The sequence below is a fragment of the Lemur catta genome, chromosome 5 (assembly GCF_020740605.2).
Source record: "Lemur catta isolate mLemCat1 chromosome 5, mLemCat1.pri, whole genome shotgun sequence".
Lineage (NCBI taxonomy): Eukaryota > Metazoa > Chordata > Mammalia > Primates > Lemuridae > Lemur > Lemur catta.
In genome coordinates, this window is record NC_059132.1 from 4,490,676 (window position 1) to 4,505,816 (window position 15,141).

The 15,141-nt window shown below is 52.9% G+C and overlaps 1 protein-coding gene across 3 annotated transcripts in view; it reads right to left on the reverse strand.

Moving 5' to 3' along the window:
* Positions 1-9,134: 9,134 nt before the first annotated feature.
* The window catches only part of KLHL3 (kelch like family member 3), a 102,168-nt gene continuing 96,161 nt past the window's right edge, over positions 9,135-15,141 (reverse strand). Inside the window, exons 11-12 of one of the 3 annotated variants that reach the window (XR_006735073.1) lie at positions 13,154-13,754; positions 9,135-11,901 (exon numbers count right to left, since the gene is read on the reverse strand). Coding sequence is in view for 1 of the 3 variants with exons in the window: in XM_045550852.1 (XP_045406808.1) it covers positions 13,726-13,754 (29 nt within the window). In the remaining 2 variants the exon portion in view is untranslated. Of the gene's footprint in view, positions 13,755-15,141 lie in introns of all 3 variants that reach the window. The other 2 variants (XR_006735072.1, XM_045550852.1) reach the window with 2 other exon arrangements.

The following is a 15,141-nucleotide window of genomic DNA, read 5'->3' on the forward strand; positions in this document are numbered from 1 at the left end:
CCCCGCTGGGCCGGTTGCCGGGCTGAGGCTTGGCCGTGGGTTTGGGGCCGCGCGTGGAGCAGACCCAGGGGCGCGGCTGTGTGTGATGGGACCTTGGCGGGCTGCGGGCGGAGAAAGGCAGGACCGGGACGCGCAGGGGAGGGGAGAAGCAGCCTGCAGGTGTCCCCAGAACCGAATCCCGCCAAGCCGGAGCTTCCTTCGGACAACCACCCGCAAGGCCCCCGCAGCTCGCGGGCAGGGGACTGAGCAAGAATGCCTTTAAGTAACTACTTACAGAAAATGAAATCTCTGTCCTAGGGCAATGCACAGAAAGGGCTGGAGATTTTTTTCCTTACATTTAAGAGTATATTTGGATAGTCTGAATTAAAACACAGGGACACACAGTAGTCACTTTGAAAGCAGCATGAGGCGACACCTCTTCCTCCAAAGCAGTGGAAACCAAAGTGCAACTATTGACACCCAGGGCCAGCCCCCCAGGAGAAATACCTGCGTACAGAGAAGATGAACGGCAGCGGTGAGCGTGGGCACCAACGCGAAAGTCAGGGGCACCGAACCGAGGGCAGAGGGCGAAGACACAGGGTGTGGCACAACCTGGCCCCGGAAGGCCCGGCCCTAAGGGAAGTCTCTGCCCTCCCCCCTCCTTCCGCGTGTACCTGCTACCCCGGCTCTGGATGTGACTTCCTAGGGGCAGGTCTTGGCCGTCTGGTGCCCCCGGAACCAAGCACAGGCTTGGCACTCAACGGGCGCTGGAGGGAGGTTCGTCCACTGGATAAACAGTGACTGAATCTCTGGTCTGAGGCCGAAGCCTGCAAGGTTAGCGCAGCCTGACTTTGCAGCTCCCAAGCCCCCCTCCGCCGTTCCCCCTCCTGCCCTTCCCTGCTGAGCTCCCTGCCTCTCTCGGATTCTGCAAATTCTTTCTAATTTTGCCAGTTCTATGCACTTTGACAGTTGTAGCAGATTCCTGGTACATAAGATTCTCTACCCCAGGCCCCCACCACATCTGGGACTCCAACACAGCATGATGTTACATTTGCACCAGACGAAGGAACACACGGGCAGGCGCGTAAAGGACGTGACTCCAGCGCTCACTTAGCTCCCAGGCCACGTCTCCGCCCCAGGACGCCTGCACTTTGAGCTGGGTCCCTGGGATGTCCCTGTCTGAGCAGTGCACAGCCTTTGCGGACGAACAGAGAAGAGGCGAGTGGAGAAAGGCTGAGATGGACGTTGAAAGTGTCAACTTAGTGTGAGTAAAATGTAGGGAAAGTAGGAAGGAGGCAGAGGAGCCTTCAAGCCCCAAATCCAAGAGCACCCTGTCCCCGAGGGGGACCATGGAGAAGATTCATTAAGGCTTTGATGCCAGACACACCTGGACCCAAATCCTAACTCCGCCCTGGCCAGCGGTGCAGCCTGGACCCGCCACGGCCCACTCAGGGCCATGTCGTCGTCAGCAGAGTGAGGCGCTGACGGGCTGAGGCAGGTGCGTCACCGGGAGGGCCCGGCACACAGGAGGGTGCCCAGAGCCGGCTGCCGTTAAACTAGTTGCACTTCGAAATCCGAAATCCGAGAGGGGCCTCTGGTGTACGAGTCAGGTATTTTCTCAAACTGTAGGACAGAACTAACTTAAAATCTTTGACGTCCTCTTCACACACAAAGGAAAAGCTACCAGTATCTCCCTAAGATCTGGAAATAAGGAGAGAAGACAGCTTTGTAAGGGAAAAAGTGCTCGGGGGAGGGCACAGACGGCTTGGTTTTAAGTCTGCTCTACATAACACTAGTCAGGGTATTTTTTAAAAAATCTTCCGACTTGAAAAAATTACAAATTTTACAGTATTGCAGAGAGAGAAAATGAGCCATGGCTTGTTTCTAATTTTGCCAATTTTATGCACTTTTGACAGTTGTTGCAGATTCCAGGTACACACGATTCTCTACCCCAGCCCCCCCGCCCCCATCTGGGACACCAACACAATATTGTGTTATTATGTTATCTTTGCACCAGGAACACACAGGCCAGTGGTGACAACTGAGATGGCAGATCAGCTTCACGTGAGGCCAGCTCTGACGGATCTGCAGGGCTGCCTGGTGCCTGGTCTCGCCGGAGCCAGGGAGCCAGAGTGTCCCCATTGACTGATGACGTGTGCCGTGGGCTCAGAATAGGGTCCTGGAGGCTGTCCTGTTACGTGTTCGATGTCACTCGATTCCATGCCAGTTCTCCAGCCACCCGGGGAGACCAGCAGCCGTGACCAGAGTCTGCTCGCCAGCCGCGAGAGCAGAGAGGGTGTCTGGGGAGGGGCCGCTGTCGGGGACGATGGCCCCAAAGACCAGGAGGACATGGGAAACAGAGCCGGGGCGGCTGGGATGCGATGGGAGGCACCTTAACAAATAGCTACATTGATAAAGCCAGTCCTTAGCAAAAAAAAATTTTTTTTTAAAATCAGCAAATGTAGCAACAGGTTGTGCCCAAGAGAATAAAGAACCCCTAGCTGACAAATTTCCCAAATCTTTGCCGGACGAAGAAAAGTGGAGACAGGCTCCTGCCAGCCTCCCCCAAGCATGGTAAGGACTTCGGTTTAATTTCCAAATATTTGGGGGTTTTTCCTTTAGCTACCCTGTGGTTAGTGGGTTCCAGTTTAATTCCACTGTGGTCAGAGAATGTGCTCTGTGTGACTTCAATCTTTTCACATTTATTGAGACTTGTTTTACAGCCCTGCATTTGCTCTGTCTTGGTGTACATAGATATTGTAGAGGACAAAAACGGCCATAAATTCTTCTCCTCCCAACAAAAGGTGGCGTCGGTTTCTCCAGCCTCGGAGTCTGGGTTGGTCAAGCCGCTTGCTTTGGCTAATGGGACATCAGCAAATGTGATAGAAACTGAGGTTCAAGGGGTGATCGTGTACTGGGGCTTGACCTCTCGGTGTGCCTGACACCCTGGGACCCTCATCGGGACACACCCAAGCTATAGCCTGCTGGAAGATGAGACACCCTCTCCAACAACCTGCCAACCACCAGATACTTGAGTGATCATAGATGATCCAGCCACTAGCTGACCAGCTGATGACAGACACATGAACAAGTCCGGCAGAGCAGCTGAATGCTCTCAGACCAGAGCTGCCCAGCCCATCCACAGAATAACAATAACAAGTGGTGATTGTTTCAAGCCACTAAGTTTTGGGGTGCTTTGTTATGCAGCAGAAACTAACAGATATGTGTATATATGCATGTTATATACACACATACTCCCATTCCCCTTTTTCTCCTTTTTTCTACTTTATATAAGCTCTAGTATATACTATGGTTGTTGGCTTCAGGTTCCATGATATCAAGGCAGAATTGTTACTGAAGCAGCAGAGGAATAATGTCACCTAGAGGTGCAGTGACTGATGAAATCTGGGGCTTCCCCTTTGGGGAAGAAGGGTAAGCACATTTTAATTTTTGCAGAGGATAGTTGTATTAGTTTTAAAAAGGAGCACGTTTTTGTCACAACTGCTTAGACACATGAAAAGAAGTGTCCGCATGGATGTTGAGTTGCCCAACGGGAGGCGTGTGGCAAACAACGGGGACTGATAGCTCGATAGACATTCCAACCCGCTTCCAGCACGCAGAGGCTGCAGAACTGAAAACCACATCTCCCAGACTCATCTGCAGCGAGGGTTTCTGGGCGTGGTTCAGGTTCTGCTAGTCAGAGGCACGGAAGCGGAGCTGGGGCACTGAGGACATGGGGAGAGCGGGAAGCAGCCATGTTCCCGGTGTGGACTGTGCAAAGGTGGGGTTGGGAGCCGGGATGGTGGTTTCTGATTCCGCAGCTTCCTGCCCAGGCACAGGCAGCCTCACTCGGCAGCAGTTTCAAGAGCCAGAGCAGCCCAGAGTGCGGGTCTTCACCTGTCCCCGCAGTTTCATGAGCCACCGAACAACCCTCTCACACGTCTCTCTGCCTCTGAACCCTGACCGGACAAGCGCCGGTTCTCCACTGCCTACATTTTAATTGGGTTATTTATCTTTTTACTGTTGCATCATAAGAACTCTTCGTAGATTCTGGATACTAGACCCTTATCAGATATGTGATTTGCAAATATTTTCTCCCATTTGATGGGCTTTCTTTTCACTTTCTTGATGGTATTGTTTGAAGCATGAAATGTTTAAATTTTGATGAACTCCAATTTACCTATTTTTTCTTTGGTTACCTGTGCTTTTGGTGTTAATGACTGATTTCCCAAAGATACAAAGGGCTGTCTCCCTTGTGTCAACGCAGGGCAACGCTGCCAGGCCATCGACCCCAGGGCTCCCTGAGGGTGTGCCGAGGACTCTGCGGCAGCCGCACCCCAGCTCAGCCCCTCCCCCGCCCTGCCCTGCTCCCCGACTCTCTCCTGGGTGGGACTGGCACCAGCCAGTGACACTCTGCATGAAAATCTCAGCATCTCAGAGTCTGTTTCTTGGGGTACCTGACCTTAGACACTCTTTTGATAGTTCCCCATTGACCTGAAGACAGAGGGTCACCTCCTCACCGTGGTTTCAAGTCCTTCCGTGACATGGCCCGTACCCATCCCGCCAGCCTCATCTCTCTGCACGTTCACATTATACCCCGTAATTCAGAGCACGGAACTGTTTGTGCTTTCTCCAAAAGCCATCTCTCCAGCCTCTGGGTCTCCCGCACTTCCAGTTCCTTCCCTGTCCTTCCCCAACACCTGAGTCTATCCCTCACCCGGCCGACACCCGTCACCCACCCAAACTACGGACTCGGCTCACCCTCACCCCCACCAGGACACTCCCCAACCCTGGTTCGTGCTTACCAGGCCCTGTTGTCACTCCCTGCGTATGACTTTGTCTCCACAACGTGACCTGAACCCCCCGAGGACAGGGTTCCTCTCATTCACAGGGTAGCTCTAGAGCTGGCAGAGCCTGACACACATGAAGCAAAGCTAAGTAGTGAACACACGACACCTACAAGTTCACAAGCAGCGCAGAGACGGCAGCAACGCACGACGGGGCCGACACCGCAGCAAAGCCCAGCTCTCCCGTCCACGCCCCCTCAGCTCCACCGGCCTCCTGGAGTTCACCTGGGGCCATTCACAGGTTCCTGGTGCCTGTCAGCTTCCCAAATCCAGGCAGAAGATTTCTACTAGAAGCTGCTAGAAATCGACCACCCTTTCTAGGACAGACATAAAGCCTCCTCTGGCTGCCTGGAGACGGTTTTATGGGCTCCCTTATCAGGGCTCTGCAGCAGCCGCCTACACCGGGACGGACAGTTCCCTAGTTAATCATTCCAATAGGAGGTCCGGGTTACATTGAAATGCTGTATCTGTGGCTGAAATGCACATCTGCAATGCCCTCTGCGGCCTCGGCCTTCCCCCTGCAGCCCCCCACCTCAGACCCGGCTGCCGCTTGAAGGCGGACCACGGCCAGAACCAGGGTGAGGCCCGCGAAGGGGCTGTCGGCCCCCCGGGCTCCCTCATCCTGGGAGTGCGGTGCCTGTGCTGACCCGTTTGTCCCAGGAGGGCCTTTTGTCACCAGCATCGCACCGCTAGGAACAGGTGGGCAGGGAGTAAACCCACACCGCCCAACCCAGAGCCTGTGCCTTAACCATATGCCACATTGTCAAATGATGCTTTGGGACTAGATCTTCCAGTTCTCGCTCTACCCAGCCACACTCCTGATGAGGAGCAGGGCAAGGCCTGAGCCCCTCCGGCTCAGATACTGCCCCCTCCCCACCCCGTGCCAAGCTGGAGCCACACCTGGTGGGTGAGAACAGACCTACGACAGCCCCTTGGCAGCCAGACTGTCCACATAATTTCTGGGACCTCCTTCAGCCCAGCTCGGCTCAGGACACCGCGGGTGAGCTACTGTTAGATACCAGGGCAGCAGGACAAGGGAGGTGGGAAAACTGCTTCCGAGAGGCCAACACCAAATCGCACCCACCACCTCCCAGTCTGCAGCTCGGAAAGATTGATGGCGCCGCACAGATGGGCCAGTCTCCAGATAAAGGTCATAGATCTGGAAGCCGACAGGCCCCTTCAATCAGTGCTTCAGGAAAACTTCCACAGCTGATACATGAGCTGTCGCCGAGGGCTCGGCAATGGGCTCCTAAAGGTCCCCATTGCTTAGGATTCCCCACTTCTCCGGCAAGGGGGACACCCACCCTCGATGCCTAGGACAGCAAGGAAGACTGCGACGTAGGGCCCTGAGGGGAAGCCTTCCCTGCCCGGCCCCGTCCTGCCTTGGGCCCCACTCAGTGAACAGGGAGCGTGATTCGTACTCACAGCCAGGGAGCCCCGCATGTAACCAGCGTCCAGACAGAATGACCTAAAGGACAGACGGTAGAGGATAGACCAAAAGGATGTGAACTTTTGGACCCGAGAAGGTGAACTCTGTGGGAACTGACTGGTGGAGAGGAAGCCACGTGGCGTTGGGAGACAGGAGGTGACAGGAGCTCTGACCGTGGCCAACGCTGCTCAGCTGGGCCCCCAAGTCCATCCCCGTTCTGTGTCCCAAGGCAAACTCTGAGCTTGTTTGGAGCAGCCACGTGCTAAACACAGTCCCTCAACCCGCCTGCAGCCGGGGCACTGCAGGAACTACAGTGGCACTCCGCCAGGGACTTCTGGAAAGGTTTTGCCTTCCTGTTACCTCCCCTCCCTTCCTTTCCATGCCTGCTGTGCAGATGTGGGAACAGCTATGGAGCGCCTGTCTTGCAACGTGCTGAGATGGAAGAGCAGAGGGACAGAGGGACTCGGGACACCAGTGGCACAGTGGAGCTGCCGGGCCGGCCCTGGAATGCCACCTCCGGACTTGTGCTTCCGCCGGCAGAATAACCCGCTCTCCGGTTAAGCCGCTGCAGCCATCTTGCTGTCTGTCCCCTCCGTGCTTTGGGGCCTTCTCGCGTCCACCTTCCCCACAAGCTCACGAAACTGGCAGGCACTCGAGTTTTACGGACGGGGGCACCGACTCTGGAGAGAGACGCAAACGCTCATGAGGACACAAGTCGCCCCACTTTACAGACCAGGAACCAGAGGGGAAAGGTCGCCCGCAGGCCACGCAGCCTCCCTCCACCCGGCACGCGAGGAGAGCTGGGGCCCCGGCAACCCGGGGGGGTTGGAGTGAGCACAGGGCAGCAGTCCCAGGGACACCAGCCCCGCCGTGACAGGGCCACCCCTTCTCTCTCTTCTCACCGTTCCACCCCTGCAAGTGCCTTGGCCTCAGGCATTCAGTCACCTGGGGCCGGGCAGGCGGGCTGGGCCCTGGGGCCCCCACTGGGCTGACGGGACCCGGCTCTGCCTCAGGCACTAACAGGCGGCTCCGGAGCTGCCTGTGGGCTGGAGAGGGATGGCGGCCACCGCTCCACAGCTCCAGGCCCCTCCAGGCCCAGCCTCCTCAGGGGCGAGTCACTAAAATCCAGCCACACGCTGCTCCCCACGGCGCTGACCCTGCAGCAGCTGGAGGGGCCGCCTGGGCAGAGAGGACGGACAAGGGCAAATGCAGACCACGCAGCGAAAATCACGGGAAGCGGACAGCAAGAAAAGATGTTTTCATTAAAATAAAACAGCTGGTTAGGGCCAAAAGACCTTATATGTAAACTTTAGAAAAATAATTTGGTATAAAAACTACCGAATATGATATCACTCTGGAACTTCTGGGTAAGGAGAAACCAGGCCAGCAGAGCACAGAGGGGGAAGGTGTGTTGCAAAGTCCTCGTTCGCCATCAGTCCCTTGCCAGGGCCCTCCCAGAGGCGAGGCGAGGCCCAGAACGGGTGGCCCACGGCACGCCGGCTGCAGAGGGGGTCTCTGGGCTCTGCCCCCCTGCCCAGCCCTGAGGGCCAGACATTGGCAACCTCCTAGTTCCAGAACGCAGCCCCAGGTCTAGCCCTCTGGGATTTGAGGGTGACACAGCTCCGCAAGCAGCCTCGGTAAGAGGAGGGGCCCCCGTCTCTCCTCAAGGGTCTGTTAACTCACCCCCCGAGTCGCATGACAGACAGAACTTCACATCCTCATCCACCTCTACGAGGTGCTGCGGATTAACAGGAATTAAAGTGCTCAGCCCAGGCCTGGCACGCAGTAAACGCACAATCAATGCCAGCTGCAGTGATTACTGAAATGACTGCGGCCTGAGCCCTCTTCTCAGACCGATGCTCACACTGAATTGTGGGGCCCAGGGCTGGCGGGTTCTAGCTAGATGTGCCTCCCTGCTCACTCACAGCACAGCCTCAGGTACACCCCCAGTGTCCCCTCTCTGGGCCTCGTCCACCCCAGGGGCACAGGTTCCCACCTGCCTGCCCGAGGGCTGTAGCGGAGCTCCAGGAGGCCCGACCTCATCCTTCCCAGCAGGCTTTCACTGCTCTATGGAGATGAAGGGCAAGCAGCTCCCGCCTCCCACTCTCCAGGCACCGGGGGATGGGAGAACAGAGCTACAGCGCAGACCAGCCCGGGGACAGCAGGTGATGGAGGGAAGGTGCTACCACCCGAGCCCAACTCATGTGCCTTTCTTCCTTCTTCTGTAAATTTCCCGAGTGCCAACCGAGTGCCAGGCACCAGGGACGTAGAGTAAGCCAAGCAGGCTGTGCCCTCCTGGAGCTCAGAATGTACTTTCCCACATATGGGGAGGAATCTAGCCAAGAGGCCCCACTTGTCCCTTGGGTCCCTCCAGCTTAAGGATGAGCCTGACCCCTCCATGTTGTCCATCTGTCACCTGGTACAGGATAAAGCCACTGACATCGTGAAGGGGCCTAGGACTGCCCAGTTTATTAAACAGAGGGGGAGCTGAGGCCCCTGTGCAGGAGGCTTTGAGAAGTCACAGCTGAGCCAAGTATGGTCCACTTCATGAGAAGTTCCCTCCTAAATGGTGACGCCAGCGTAGCCAGCCACCCCACCCTCCAAATATGATGCCCAGCGGGTCCTGGGGATTACCTGGCAGTCACCCACACCACGCAACACCTACTGAAGGGACTGTCCTATATGGGCCTCATTGAAGGTCTTTGTGGGTCTGGCACTGTGCTGGGGCCAGGTGACAGAGACCAAACGAACCCAGACCCTGTCCAGCAGATCTCAAAGAGAAAAACTTTTAAATCTGAAGATACGCAGAGCAGTAAGTCTGTCCTTTTCACGTCTGAGATACAGTGGAAAGGCTGGACTACAGAAATGAAATACTGAGAAAGGTTTGCACAGTTCGGCTTTTATTAAAATTAAAGGATGGGAAACTAGAACACGATTCCTGTTATAATGATACATTTGAGGAAATGTTTCTTCAGCTATCACTGTAGCTGATCGAGCATGTGACAAGTGTTCTTTTGCAAGATGTACGGTTCCCAACATCCACGCGCAAAACACCAGGGCAAAGACCTCTCGTATGCGGCATGTTGTGCGGGTGTCGGCAGTCAAGTCCGACTGCCTCTGACAACCACAGGGACAGAGCACTCACACGGACATACACATTCAGCGTCTTGAGTTTTCTTTCAAATAAAGTAATTTACACTAAATATACAAATTAAACAAGAAGTCCAACAAGGGTCCTTTATTGCCACTGAAAAGGGGGAAAGATAACGTACAATCTCATAGCCAAAGGCAAGAACATAGCACTAGGGACATTCATTTCTGCAGATGCCACAGTCCCATGCATTCCTGCCACGGCTGACGCTGTATCCGTGAGTCACTGAGTCCCGTGACAGAGGGTGCACAGGGGCTATGAGGTTGCGATTATCCGCTGGGGAAGAAGTCTCTTCCATTCTCAAATGTTGGACGTGCTGCCAGCTCTCCTGCTTGGTCAGTAGATACACAGCACAGCTGAACATGAGGGGCTTAGGACTGACTCTAAATAGTGCAAACACTTAAAAAAATACATTCCGACCTCCTTGCTTCTCTGGGCAAAGGCTGGAGCCTTAAAAACTCCAGCTAACTGGAATATGAATTTGCTTAATCCCCAACTTGACCCAGCTAGGTGCAAACGGGAAGCAAGGAGGCAATTTAAATGGCACCTGTCCCAACAATAATAAAAATAAAGATTCAAAAAAAAAAAAAAAAACCACCACGAGGCTAATGGCAGATAAGTACACAAAAAGAGCTGAGTGTAGACACAGCTCAAGAAACAAGCTGTAAGTTGTAAGCGTAGCATCTGCAAAGCGCATACATAACACATTCTTAATGGGGATCGTGAGGATTGATCCCTCTTCCAAAGTTCAGAGACAAGATGCTTCCAAAAGCGACAGGAGCCGGCAGCAAACACCTCAAGCTATTGGAAGCTTCAGAAGAACAGGGGGAAAGAGACTGAAGAGCAGTCTGCTGGACCCAGGAAACTCCAGGAGTATGTGCTCGCGGGCCGGCCTTTGTCTGGGGTTTCTCCGTGCCACCGTGTGCCAGGCTTAGCACCAGCCAGTGACAGCCACCAGGAGGAGACAGGCCAACCCAGCCTCTCCCCTGCAGAAAGCAGACTCAAAAAAAAAAAAAAAAATAGACAAGCAGTATAGATGGGTAAGCGCTGAGTCAAGCTTAACATTAGTCCCTAGCAATTCAAGAAACACCAGTGACTGAGTTTTGAAATTCAGCAGTCTTCCTTGAATAGGGTATAAAAAAGACAACTCATCTACCTGGAGCTACTGAAAAATCCACTTTTGGAGGGTGAGAAACAAAGGGAAGATAGCTACAGGCATGAACTATGTTTGAGAGTGAATGACATATAGAACATAACATTTCATCATTGTGGACAATAAAAAGCAATTCAAATATCTTGAAAAATTATCTTATAAAAATATCTACATTAAAATTTTAGCCTAAAAGCTATAGCTTCAATTTTATAAAAAGGCAATCTTTGAAAGGATCTGGCTCAGAAATATACAAACATTACACAACAGATATCAAAGTAAGACAGCTCAAAAAGCATCTTCGGGGACATTGCAACTGGCTTGTCATGAAATAGAATTAAGTATTCTTATTGCATAGCAGAAAATGAGGTCACTTTCATTTGCATAATACTGCAACTTTTCAGATTGAGAGATGCCATTGGGTACTTCTGAGAATTAACTTTGGAATTCAGAATCTGACTTCTGTGTTGCACAAATCAGTATCCAAGTGGCATTTAAGCTGCTTCTAACCTTGGGGCTCAATTCCGTGTCACCACCGCAATCGCGGGCACAGATGCATTGCAAGCAGCAGTGGCCGCCCTGTGGGGCGGGAGGGGGTGTCACCTCCCGTGTGACCAGCACAAACTTGAAAATAAGTCTGTTGTGTCAACGAGGAGAAAGAACCGTACCTGGTGAAGAGACGGGTTTGGGATGGCATCTGTGGGCAGCTAGAGCGGATTGGCTTTGGTGACGACGCGCCCGTGTCCCAGTGCCCGTGAGGAAGGACGCGTGAGGATGAGATGAGCGTGGCCCCGGCAGCACGACCGGCAGAGGCAGCGCTTCCTGGGAAGGGAGACGCCAAGTGGAACCAACAGCAAAAACCCAAAAGCAGGAAGCACGGATGGCTAGCTTTCAGGAGAGGGACCCTTTCTGGGATGGTGACACACAAAAAATAGTCTCCCCTACACCAGCATGGAAGTCCGGCTTCTCGGCGGTGGGCAGGGCATGGGGACTCCACCTTATCTGACACTGACAGCTCTGTGAGCAGCGTATGGCAGGTCCCAAGCCCACTCTCATCCTGACCACAGGCGCACCCAAACGAGCCTCAAAACTCCATCAGAGAGGAAGAAACGACATTTGGAACAAAAAGCTGGTTCCATCAACTTCCAGCCCAGAGCAAGGCACGGCTCTGAAACCACAGTCATCCCCACTGCCAGGTGAGCGTAGAGCATCCGACTAAAGCACGCCTGCAGTCCTCCGGAGACAGTTCTGCCACGCCCACCAAGCTGGACATTTCACCCTTTCCCAAGGCTTCCAAAAATCTTAGGTGTCTTCTTGCTCTCCAAATGTCTTGTTAAAGTAACATCTGCTTAGCATTGGAAAGAGAAGTTTTGTCTTCAGGGAAGTTGCACATTTAGAACACAATAAATACACAGTAAATACACAAAGTGGCCAACGAGCTGGGGAGACTCCTGGGCGTCTAACTGCAGGGTTGGGGGTGCTGACCTCCCGCAGTATCTGCTTGGAAGTAGCCCCGATGTGTCAGAGTCCAACATCGGGGTTTATGAAGCCCTTTGGCTTCCTGTGGGTAGGCCGTGACACCAGGGAGGGTTAAACCCCAGCCCCCCAGTTATGAGACTCTTCTCTAGACACGAGACTTCCTCTCCTATGCTGGAAATTCCAGCAAAAGCAATTTGCTAGTTTAGGAACAATACAGCTTTAAGATTTCTTTTTAATGCAAATGACTCCATGCACCCTCAAATACCCACCCCTCTAGATGTTTGCAGTTCTAGCATTAATAATTTTTACCTGTGAATTAGGAAAGTTCTCATTAAGCTCCTCTTTTAAAATACAAGTACCCCTTGGGAGAGATCTCAAATCTGGGCCCCCTGCCATCTCCTACCCCAGCAAGGAGGGGCAAGTGGGGGTGGAGGATCCTGGGGGAAAGCACAAGGAAGACGAGGACATCAGACAGACTTGACCAACGTCACAAAGTGCCGAGGGCCAGTTCCAGCTGGTGTATGCCTTCGAGGCCATCCACAAGCGTCTGAATCACACACAGCCCATCCAACACAGGGACAGACCTATCTTTAGGTCTGGGGGGAGGGTGACCTTTTACTTATCCTCCAACCCAGAACCATTTTGAGAATAAGATGGGACACTATGAATAATTAAGCCTGGATAATAAGTACAAACAGGGACTGTCCTGACTTGGGAAAACCCAGAAGTAGGATCCCTCTCTGAGACCATTATGGGCAGGGACTTAATCCTTGCCACTTTGGTTTTGTTTCCTTCTTGTGTATTTTTTTCTCCAGTGTGTTACCTGGGGCTTTTCTGAAGAGCTAGTTTTCCCCGCTAAAGACACACAAAATCTCCCGAACCTGGAATCCATGACGTCAAAAAGCAGTGGCCCAGACCTGAAGACTGGGCAGGTCTCGTCTGCTTCCCAGAGGACAGCCCAGGCGGGAGCAGCCAGCTGAGGAGCACAGGGGACCCGTCCTCCCCCTAGTCTAGCACACAGGTGACACAGTGTGGCTTCGAGAAGGCCCAGCTCTTCCGCAAAGTTACAGCACTCGAGTCACACAAGCAGGCATGGTCGAACGAACTGCTCTTCTCACCAGTTATTTCCGGACACTCCGGCCTGTCCAACTGCACCTTCAGAAGACAGCAGCTTTAGTAGTCTCAGGTCCCCATGGGACAAATCCAGAAGAGACATTTTGTGATGTGATTTTTAGCATAGCAGAAGGATCAGTAGTAAAGAAATCCAGTAGCCTGTCACACACTTCACCCCTGAAGGTAGTGAAACACCATGTTCTGCGCACATGCGCGCACACGCGCACACACACACACACACACACACACACACACGCCCACGCACACACACACAGACATTCCAGGTTCTCTGTTGTCCCTGTAGAAACACCAAACACAGCCCAAAGGTGCTCCATGGGGCTGTCAGGACTCCACTGCTCAGGGCAGAGGCCAAAGCACCTCAGGGAAGCAGGAGGGTCACCGGTGATGGCCAATGTCCATGCTGTGACAGACGACACCAGCCAGCCAAGCTGGAGGAGAGTGGCTCTTACACCACCACAGACCTCGCCGGCAAGTGGACCCAGCTGCCGAGCTCCTGCTGTCTGAGTCGCAGGCAGTACCTGCTCCTTCCTCCACCTCCTGGCAGTGGCAGTTCGGGTCATAAGGACTTGTGAATCACAGCAACACCTAAAATACAAGGGGGAGAAAGTGACCATCCTCGCCTCTGCAAAGTTACTCAGAGTGCCACCCAGTGGGTTCATAAATCCAAGACATCTTGAGTCACAGCCAAGGGAATTGGGTACAATTTTTTATCCAAATATTGTAGAGTCTGTGGACTCAGGCTGCTAGAAGCTGGTTGTTTCCCCTTCTCACAGCCAAGTCCTGGCAAGATATTGGAACCCACAAGTACAGTCCCTCAACCCCCACAGGTCAGTGGCATCATCCCATGTCACCACGGACTCACTGTCATGACTCCCATTGCCAACCGCAGCGTCCAGCTCAACAGCGCTCAGCACCCTCCCTGGAAGCCCAGAGGCAGCTATACGGCTCTAATCTGGTAACACTTAAGAGAAGTGCTAAATGATTTATAGCTACTTTTAGAAGATACCAGAATGAACTGGAAAGAACAGTATTCTGACTTCATGGAAGCAAAAAAAAAAAAACTGAATTCCAATCCTAGTTCTGCCACCAGTCACCCTGCATTGTGGCCTTATGCGAATCCAGTCACCTCTTTGGCTCAGCTCTTATACTGTGTAATGTCACCTGACTGAGGGACCTTTCCAGTGCTAAATTCTCTGCTTAGATAAACACTTCAGACACGTATGCATGTGTTACTGTTTTAATCAAGCTGAACTGGGTCAGCACCTAATTTTTACAAATCCATGTATGACCCAAAATCTCACTGTAAGGGACTGAGGCCATGTGCAGACACTACAGGTTGATTCAGTCAACATCCCTTCCATTTGCTGTTCTCTACTATAGACACCAAGTCACAAGCACAGCTTCCCAGACTACCTTGCAGCTAGAAGCGCCATGTGACCCTGGCCATGAGACCGTAAATGCAGGTCTGCCAGCGCTGCAATGACGGCTTTGTCCTTGTCCTGCCTACAACACTCACGCAAGGCCCAGAGGGGCAGCAGCAGCTATTGATCAAGCTGGCAGAACAGAAAACAAAGCAGAAGTCTGGTTCTTCAATGACAGTCTGGACCACCAGGTCAACCTTGGACTTCTTTATACATGAGACAAATACATCCTCTTCCTTATTTAAGCAAGTATCTGTCAGCTTTTCTGGTATCTGCTGCTGAACAAAATCCTAACTTATAGGGTGTCTACAGGTAAGATGGAGTTTTATTTTAACACATTCTCACAACTATAAAATATTCTCTTTGAAGATGAGATTGTGAGAACACTGCTAAAAGGAAGCCCAGAATGGAGAGATTCTGCTAAGACATCTATTTCCTGTTAATTCCCGGATGAAGGTGCGGACAGAAGGCTGGAGGCAGGCAGAACCTGAGTCCAGACCAGGTGTGCTGCCTGAGCTTGGCAATATCTCACCTATGCCTCAAGCATCTCT